Source organism: Colobus angolensis, unplaced genomic scaffold, assembly GCF_000951035.1.
Source record: "Colobus angolensis palliatus isolate OR3802 unplaced genomic scaffold, Cang.pa_1.0 Scaffold333, whole genome shotgun sequence".
Taxonomy (NCBI): domain Eukaryota; kingdom Metazoa; phylum Chordata; class Mammalia; order Primates; family Cercopithecidae; genus Colobus; species Colobus angolensis.
In genome coordinates this window covers 606239-616570 of record NW_012116633.1, presented here as the reverse complement: position 1 = coordinate 616570, position 10332 = coordinate 606239, and the positions used below count along the sequence as shown (strand labels likewise).

At 42.2% G+C, this 10332-nt stretch overlaps 1 protein-coding gene across 1 annotated transcript in view; it reads left to right on the top strand.

Annotated features, from left to right (window-relative positions):
• Positions 1-10332, top strand: part of VKORC1L1 (vitamin K epoxide reductase complex, subunit 1-like 1) — an 18277-nt gene that overhangs the window by 1619 nt on the left and 6326 nt on the right. Inside the window, exon 2 of the mRNA XM_011952125.1 lies at positions 8115-8224. Within this exon, the coding sequence (XP_011807515.1) occupies positions 8115-8224 (110 nt within the window). The remainder of the gene's footprint in view (positions 1-8114; positions 8225-10332) is intronic.

The window sequence follows — 10332 nt, the reverse complement described above, 5'->3', positions numbered from 1 at the left end:
GGGAGGCGGAGCTTGCAGTGAGCTGAGATCTGGCCACAGCACTCCAGCCCGGGAGACAGAGCGAGACTCCGTCTCAAAAAAAAAAAAAAAAAAAAAGAGAGTCCTAAACAACATATCAAGTAAAAGAGAATGAGAGTGGGGATTAAACTATATAGTGTCTAGGAATGCTCACTTGTCATAAATCCTTAGAGAAACTCAAGGATAAAAGTTGGTATAGTGCTTTTAGAGGAAAGAAGAGGTGTTTGATTGCATTGGGGCACAGAGAGGGGCTAGCAAAGTTCTATTTGTTTTCTTTCTTTCTTTTTTTTTTTTAAGACAGGCTCTCACTCTGTCACCCAGGCTGCAGTATGGTGGCACAATCATAGCTCACTGCTTGCCACCTGAAACTCCTGGGCTCAAGTGATCGGCCTTCTGAGTAACTGGGACTGCAGGCATGTGCCATCACGCCCAGCAATTTTTTTTTTCTTTCTTCTTTTTTTTAGGTAGGGACAGAGTCTCATTATGTTGCCCAGGCTGATCTTGAACTCCTGGGCTCAAGCAGTTCTCCCACCTTGGCCTCCCGAAGTGCTGGATTAGAGGCATGAGCCACCATGCCCTGCCAAAGTTCTGTTTCTCGATGTGGGTGTGGCTATAAGGGTATGTGCCTTGTAAAAAATAATTTTTAAAAATATATTATTAAATATATTTTATTTTTGTATGCTTATTTCATTTTACATTTACTATATTGTTTGGTATATTATGATGTTAATATAATATTTTTTAGAAAGACCCCAGGAGAGTGGTTATTCTGGGGGAGGAGGGGTAACTGGAAGAAGGGCATGGGAGTTAGGTGCCTCTGAGGTGCTGCTGGTATTGTTATGTTTCTTTTTCTTAAGGTTTTTTTGTTTTTGTTTTTTTGTTTTTTGTTTTTTTGAGACAGAGTTGTGCTCTGTCACCCAGGCTGGAGTGCAATAGCGTGATCTCAGCTCACTATAACCTCTGCCTCCCAGGTTCAAGCAATTCTCTGCCTCAGCCTCCCAAGTAGTTGGGACTACAGGCGTGTGCTACTACGTGTTTGAGAAGAGATGGGGTTTCACCATGCTGGCCAGGCTAGTCTTGAAATCCTGACCTCAAGTGCTCTACCTGCTTTGGCCTCCCACAGTGCTGGAATTACAGGCATGAGCCACCGCACCTGGCCTTATTGCTCTGTTTCTTGATCTGGCTACTGGTGCACTCTTGTGTTCAGCTCATAGAAATTCACTGAACTTTATGTACTTTATGATGTATAATAATGCTCCAATAAAAAGTATTTCTAAAAAGTACCAGAGGTTATGGGACAGGAATGGGGCAGACCACTCAAAATCCATGTAACCTTGTTACCAGATGATAAAAGCAATGATATTTCTAGTAAAACTACTGGTAGAGTTTAAAGACTTGTTGGTTGGGCACGGTGGCTCACGCCTGTAATCCCAGCACTCTGGGAGCCCGAGACAAGCGGATCATGAGGTCCAGGAGATCAAGACCATCCTGGCTAACACGGTGAAACCCCGTCTCTACTAAAAATACAGGAAAAAAAAAACTAGCCAGGCGTGGTGGTGGGCACCTGTAGTCCCAGCTACTCGGGAGGCTGAGGCAGGAAAATGGCGTGAACCCGGGAGGCGGAGCTTGCAGTGAACTGAGATTGCGCCACTGCACTCCAGCCTGGGCAACAGAGCAAGACTCCGTCTCAAAAAAAAAAGACATTGAATTTTTCTTTTTCTTTTTTTTTCCGAGATGGAGTCTTGCTGTTTCACCCAGGCTGGAGTGCAGTGGCGCGATCTCGGCTTGTGTCCTGGGTTCAAGCAATTCTCCGGCTTCAGCCTCCTGAGTAGCTGGGATTACAGGTGCTCGCCACCACACCCGCCTAATTTTTGTATTTTTAGTAGACACGGGGTTTCACCACGTTGGCCAGGTGGATCTCGAACTCCTGACCTCAAATGATCCGCCCGCCTCAGCCTCTCAAAGTGCTGGGATACCAGGCGTGAGCACTTTTAACATGCTGGGGAAAATGATGCCTGGACCGTGCAACTTGGTGTTGTGTTACTGTCATTTTCTATGTACTGATCGCTTGTGACTTGATTCACTCTACAGAATCTTGTTAGAACAGATTATTCTGGGCTCTGTGTCAGACAATATAGTGATAATCACGTAAACAATATATACTGATAGAAACAAAAATTTCGATATAAGTACAAATTATGGTATTGGGAGGGGGAAAGGGAAGTGAAAGTCTACCAAACAATCTAGGTTAGCATACAGTGATAGATGATCCAAAACTTATAAGTGGCCAGGCCCAGTGGCTCATGCCTGTAATCCCAGTGCTTTGGGAGGCTGAGGTGGGAGGATCACTTTAGCCCAGGAGTTCAAGACCAGCCTGGCCAAAATGGCGAAACCCCGTCTCTACAAAAAAAATTTTTTTAATTAAAAAGCAAAAATAATAAGGCATTTTTGTAAAAAGAAATTTGTGGGTAAATATTGAGAGAAAGCACTAAAATGAGTTGCTTCTAAGGAGGATACCTCAAAGGTCAGAGGAATGCTGGTTTTTGTCCCAAGTCTTGTAGCACTATCTGATTTTTAAAAACTATGTATAACTGTAATAACATTAAAAATAATGAAAACAAAACAGCAACTTACCAAATAAGTTTACAAATCTTCCACTAAATTCCTCAGAACATCTTACATGTACCCTTCTAAGCCTCGTAAATGTTTCTTCCACCTTTTAAGACTCTCCAAGGTCCATTCTTCCTTTTTACTGGTCAGGAGTTCGAGACCAGCCTGGCCACCATGGTGAAACCCCACTTCTACTAAAAATGCAAAAAAATTAGCAGGAGTAGTGGCAGGCACCTGTAATCCCAGCTACTCAGGAGGCTGAGGCAGGAGAATCGCTTGAACCCGGGAGGTGGAGTTTGCAGTGAGTTGAGATTGAACCATTGCACTCCATCCCAGGCAACAAGAGCAAAACTCTATCTCAAAAATAGATAAATAAATAAATAAATAAATAAAAATAAAGAGGATTTTAAGATTATTGTTTTAAAGAATAAATGTTGATATTCTTAAAGTAGTAAAAGCAAGATAATGGCATATTTATTAGTAACAAAAATTTAAACAACAAAGAAAAAAGCAAATGATTCCCAAAATATCAATAACGAATCAGTAAATAAAGGCAATCAGAAGTTTAACTTACTTGTGGCTGGGCACGGTGGCTTGTGCCTGTAATCCCAGCACTTTGGGAGGCTGGAGTGGGTAGATCACTTGAGGTCTACAAAATACAGAAAATTAGCCAGGTGTGGTGGAACATGCCTGTGGTCCAGCTACTCAGGAGGCTGAGACAAGAGAATCACTTGAATCTAGGAGGCGATACCAGCTTCGGCAACATGATGAAACCCCGGCCCTACCAAAAATAAAAAAATTAGCCCGGTGTGGTGGTGGGAGCCTCGGTACTCAGAAGGCTGAGACAGGAGACTCACTCGAGCCCGGGAGGCAGAGGTTTCAGTGAGCCGAGATAGCACCATTACACTCTGGCCTGGACAACAGAACGAGACTCTGTCTCAAACAATAAAAATAAATAAAAGAACTAAAAGTAATTCTCAAGTGATGAGTATGTAAAGTGGAGATGAAACAAGAAAGGCATAATTATTGAAACTGGTGATGGGTACCTGGGAGTTTTTGGGTTTTTTGTGTGTGTTTTGTTTTTATAATACCTTTTCTGTTTTACCATAGCGAAATGATAGATACATGGGTGTTTATTACATTCTTGTGCTCACTTTGTGTATATGCATTTGAAGTTTTCTATTATATAATAATTTCTTTTTTTCAAAGCAATATTTGGCTAGCCACAGTAACTCACACCTGTAATCCCAGCATTTGCGGACGCCAAAATAGGTTGATTGCCTGAGCTCGGGAGTTCGAGACCGGCCTGGGCAACATGATGAAACCTCATCTCTACCAAAAATACAAAAATTAGCCAGACATGGTGATGGATGCCTGTGGTCCCCCAGCTACTCAAGATTCTGAGGAGGAAGATTGCTTGAGACTGGGAAGTGGAGGTTGCAATGAGCCCAGATCGCACCACTGCACTCCAACATGATTGACAGAGTGAGACGCCATCTCAAAAAAAAAAAAAGTGGCCAGGCACGGTGGCTCAAGCCTGTAATCCCAGCACTTTGGGAGGCCGAGGCGGGTGGATCACCTGAGGTCAGGAGTTCAAGACCAGCCTGGCCAACATGGTGAAACCAGTCTCTACTAAAAATACAAAAATTAGCCAGCCATGGTGGTGGATACCTGTGGTCCCAGCTACTCAAGATTCTGAGGAGGAAGATTGCTTGAGACTGGGAAGTGGAGGTTGCAATGAGCCCAGATCGCACCACTGCACTCCAACATGATTGACAGAGTGAGACGCCATCTCAAAAAAAAAAAAAGTGGCCAGGCACGGTGGCTCAACCTGTAATCCTAGCACTTTGGGAGGCCAAGGCGTACAGATGACCTGAGGTCAGGAGTTCAAGATCAGCGTGGCCAACATGGTGAAAACCCATTTCTACTGAAAATACAAAAATTAGCTGGGTGTGGTGGCGGGTGCCAGTAATCCCAGCTACTTAAAAGGCTTAGACAGGAGAAGCACTTGAACCCAGGAGGTGAAGGTTGCATTGAGCTGAGGTTGTGCTGCTACACTCCATCCTGGGCAATAGAGCGAGACTGTGTCAAAACGAAAAAACAAAGAAGGAAAGAAATAGCAATGTAAACAATAGCAATGTAAACATATTATTTAGAAATGTGGAAGTAAATAAGAGTGAAAACAGGGTCGGGCGTGGTGGCTCATGCCTGTAATCCCAGCACTTTGGGAGGCCGAGGCAGGCAGATCATGAGGTCAGGAGATCGAGACCATCCTGGCTAACAATGGTGAAACCCCATCTCTACTAAAAATACAAAAAATTAGCTGAGCATGATGGTGTGCGCCTGTAGTCCCAGCTACTCAGGAGGCTGAGGCAGGAGACTGGCCTGAACCTGGGAGGCGGAGCTTGCAGTGAGCGGAGATTGCACTCCAGCCTAGGCAATAGGAGTGAGACTCCATCTCAAAAAAAGCAAAAAAAAAAAAAAAGTGAAAACAGTTAACGGACATCAAAGTGGATGCCTCTGGGGATGAGAACTGAGCTTGGGGAGGGCTGGAGGCGGGAACGTCTCTGTATTAGAAGGCTTTGATGTTCTTTTATTTTGAAACCTTATACATGTATTACTTTGATAATATATTCATTTTTGGATGCCACATTGTTTTCAAGGAAAATACCCATGTGATCTTACATGAATAATCAGGCATAGACCAATGCTTTGAATATATAAAAATTCTGTTTAGCCGTGATCATTTTGGCAGTATGCCACTTATTTCTGTTGCCAAAGGCAGTGATTGAAATTTGAATTCCTGCCTGGGATGAGTAGGTCTCAGAGGTTCGATTGCATGTAGTTTCCCCTGTCTGTACTCCGGCCCCCAGCAGTTTGTTCTTTATGCAACATCAAAGAGTGATCATAAATAAGCTTATCTCACTCTCCGGATTGAAAGCTACTAAACGTCTTTCATTGCAATTAGAATAAAATTCAAACTCTTTGGCACGGCCTACACACAGGCCCTAAATAATGTAAATGATTGGACCCGCACCTAGTTCTCCTGTCACTCTCCTCAATCACCATGCCCAGGCTCGATGGCCTTCCTTGGCACACCCACAGCTCATTCCTACCTCAAGGCCTTTGACTTGCCATTGCTCATGAGACTGACTGCTTACCATCACTCAGGATCTCATTTAAAACTTAATTCCTGAAAAAGGTCCTTCCTGACCATCGAGCTAGAGGAGCTTCCTGCACCCCTTCTCTTCCCACAGCTGTGGTCTCCAAGTGTGGTCTTCAGACCAGAAGCATCAGTATCCCTTGCAAGCTTTTCATTTTGGGTTGTTTTCTCTGGAAATGCAGAGTCTTAGGCCCCACCACAGATGCACTGAAGGAAAAGCTTACATTTTAACCAGACCCCAAAGTGATTGCGCTTTTAAAATTTCAGAAGCACTGATCTAGAGGTTTCCCTTCTAATTTTCCTGTGTGTCTGTCACCAGGTGTGTCCATTTCTGCAGGTAACCTGGCGTTTGTTTACCTGTTTATTTCTTCCCTAAATAGAATTTAAGGTCCACAAGGGCAGCACCTTGTCTGGGTGGTTCACTTCTGCATCCCCAGCACCTAGCACCAGTGCACACAGTACATGCTCAATAAGTATTTAGATGAGTGAAAGAATGCATGAATATAATGGAAATTATTTTATGTTCTTTGAAATGTATAACTGAAGGCTGGGTGTGGTAGCTCAGCCTGTAATCCCAGCACTTTGGGAGGCAACGTGGGAGGATTGCTTGAGCCCAGTACTTTGAGACCAGCTTTGGTACATGGCAAAGCTGCAACTCTACAAAAAATACAAAAAAAAAAAAAAAAGTTGAGTGTTGTTTAGTCTCAGCTGCTTTGGGAGGCTGAGGCAGGAGAATCACTTGAACCTGGGAGGTCTAGGCTGCAGTGAGTCCTGATTGCAACTGCACTGTAGCCTGGGCAACAGAGGAACATCCTGTCTCAAAAAAAAAAAGGATTGCATAATTGTACAATAAAAATCTTCATGGCTTTCACTTGTTTGTAAAATCGGGGTGATTCTTCTCTCCCAACATCACTGTTATGCAGGGGTTTCATTCTCTATCTTGGGCATTGAGTGCCATTAAATTATTGTAGCCCGTGAAGAACCACGTATTTATTCTTGCTTTGGGGCAGTTTACCTTCAGAACCAAAGTTTAGATTTTATTTAGAGTGTTTCTCTACTGACTTAACACCATAACTGGTTATGTTTTTTAGTACTTAAGAAGCACTCTCATTCCATCCAGAGTTAACATTATCTTTAAAGGTTTTGTTATTCAAAATGAATGTTAGCTTGATATTTGTATCAAGTTTTATCAAATAAGTATTAAAAATTTAAAAAAGAAAGTCAAGTTTTAAAAATGTTAAGTCAAATCCAAGATTTAAAGTTAAATTGCAAATAAAAACTAATAGGGCATATAATGTATCCAGTTTTTTACCTCTGATATAGGAGTCCAGGAAAGACCTACAGTTTCTGATATTATCCCGTATTTCTTTTTTTTTTTTTTTTTTGAAATGGAGTTTTCTCTTGTTGCCCAGGCTGGAGTGCAGTGGTGCAGTCTCGGCTCTGCTCCCTGGGTTCAAGAGATTCTCCTGCCTCAGCCTCCCATTTAGCTGGGATTACAGGTGCACACCACCATGCCCAGCTAATTTTTTGTATTTTGAGTACAGACAGGGGTTTCACCATGTTGGCAATCCTGATCTCGAAATCTTGACCTCGTGATCTGCCTGCCTCAGCCTCCCAAAGTGCTGGGATTACAGGCGTGAGCCACCATGCCCAGCCCTACATTTAAAAAATACATTCCCAGTGTATTGCTTAATGCATATCCTGGTGAAATTTGTGAAGAAACAACTTTTCAATCTATATTCTCTGAGTGAATAAATAGCACCCCTTACATCTGTGGCTTTCAACTGGGGACAGTTGTGTCCCGGCGGACATTTGGCAATGGCTGTGACTGCGTTTTTGGTAGTCACACCTGGGGTAGAGGAGTACTGGCAGCATCTAGTTGGGGGAGCCCCAGGGTACTGTTAGTTATGTAATACACAGAACACTCCCCAGCACAAAGAATTATGTAGCCCAAAATGTCAGTGGTCCACTGTTAAGAGACCCTGGCGTAAGCAGAGAGAAGTCTCCTTCTGCAAATACTAATGCCATTGGAAAAAGAATACTTTGCACTACCTTTTAGAAAAGAGAATATATAGAAATTGGCAACTGAGAGATTCAGATGGGTATACTGGCACTTTTAGATATGTTCCTTTTAGATGATTATTTTTAATCGGAAATCTAGTGACTGGCCTCCCTCTTTGGGGTAAATCACTCTCAACACAGGACATTTAAGACATTTGACAACTTAGTTGATTTTAGAATTGGATAACATTCTCAAATAATTTTACATTTTTTAAAATAGGGAAATTCCAATATAGGGTTACCGGTTTTCCTTATTTTACAGATGGGGTCGAGGATTTGGTCTTTTGGGTTCCATTTTTGGAAAGGATGGTGTATTAAACCAGCCAAACAGTGTCTTTGGACTTATATTTTATATACTACAGTTATTACTTGGTAAGTATTTATCAATACAAAAATAAGTTCATTATATTCCGTTTAGTACTTTGTGTCTTTGCGCTGCAGTGTCTTGATGTTAAATAAAAGCATGTGTTATTTATAGAACCACTAGCGTGTACAACATCTTTGTATTGTGAAAAACTTGATTCGCTAAGATTTTATTAATGTTGAATTTATGTCAATTGCTGTTTAATCATGGAGAGCTGTATCTCATGATGTCCAGAAAAACCAGTCCCATTCCAGGAGATTATCACTCCCATCTTCCCTGTAAATGTGTTTTCTATTTTATAGACTGTGTAGCCTTGTAAAAATATCCTATATTGAGGGGACATTAATGAGAAACCATATTCATAATCCCATCACCTTTACATATCCACTATTCCTACAGTCTTCTGCTCTTAAGAATAATTTTGAGGCCGGGCACAGTGGCTCATGCCTGTAATCCCAGCACTTTGGGAGGCCAAGGTGGGCAGATCACCTGAGATTGGGAGTTTGAGACCAGCCTGACCAACATAGTGAAAGTCTGTATCTACTAAAAATACAAAATTAGCCGGGCATGGTGGTGCATGCCTGTAATCCCAGCTACTCGTGAGGCTGAGGCCCGAGATTCACTTGAACCTGGGAGAGGGAGGTTGCAGTGAGCTGAGATCGCGCCATTGCACTCCAGCCTGGGCAACGAGAGCGAAACTCTGTCTCACAAAAAATAAGTAAATAAATAATAATAATAATAATTTGGGGCCAGGTGCGGTGACTCACACCTGTAATCCTAGCACTTTGGGAGGCTGAGAAGGGCAGATCACTTGAGCCCAGGAGCAACATGGCGAGACTCTGTCTCTACAGAAAATACAAAAATTAGCCAGGTTGTGGCGGCACGCACCTGTAGTCCCAGCTACTTGAAAGTCTGAGGTGAGAGAATCGCTTGAGCCCAAGAGATGGAGGTTGCAGGCAGCCGAGATCACACCACTGCACTCCAGCCTGGGGAACAGAGCAAGACCCTGTCTCAAAAACTAATAATAATTTAATGTGAACTGTGTTTCAACATAGCGTCGTTTATCCTGTTATTGTTAACATCTAGGTTTCACACCTTTGACTTCTAAATAATGCTGCACTGATCAACTTTGTTTAAAGACCTCCCACTCCTTCCTTAAGTATCTCCACAAAATAAATTTCCAGGCATAGGATCAAAAAACACAGATATTTTCTATTTTAATCGGTGTTACCAAGTTGCTTTCCCTCAGTTCTTTGGTTTCCCTGAAGCTCTAGCAGTCTTTATTTTTAAGATGTGTTTTGTAAAGTTTCTTTTTTTTTTTTAGTCATAATGATAATCTTCACCAGGAAAAATTACTAATAGTTACACATTAGTACCTATTAGTTTAAATTTTACTCTTTTTAATTTCCTTTTATTGTCCATTTAGATATTGGATCCCGATAATAGTACGTTTTTATTGTGTTACAAACATTTAACGCATTCTTTATCTTTTTTGTTAGTGTTATGAATTTATATTTTATTAAGTTTTTATACTTTCAGAGTTAAATCCATCCAGTTACCTTTGCATTTTATTTTTCTTCTTTTTTATAGATCTTGTTGCATACCAATGCTTTTGTATTTTAATTGTTAATATTCCATTATCTGTCAGCTCTTTTGATTTGGTTCATTAAAAATACACGTAACATGCCGGGCGTGGTGGCTCAAGCCTGTAATCCCAGCACTTTGGGAGGCCGAGACGGGCGGATCACGAGGTCAGGAGATCGAGACCATCCTGGCTAACACGGTGAAACCCCGTCTCTACTAAAGAATACAAAAAAAACTAGCCGGGTGAGGTAGCGGGCGCCTGTTAGTCCCAGCTACTCAGGAGGCTGAGGCAGGAGAATGGTATAAACCCGGGAGGCGGAGCTTGTAGTGAGCTGAGATCCGGCCACTGCACTCCAGCCTGTGACAGCGCGAGACTCCGTCTCAAAAGAAAAAAAAAAAACATGTAACTCTTCTATCTGAAATTGATTTGTTATGAGGCAAATTATAAATCTAAATCATGGCCGGGCGCGGTGGCTCAAGCCTGTAATCCCAGCACTTTGGGAGGCCGAGACGGGTGGATCACGAGGTCAGG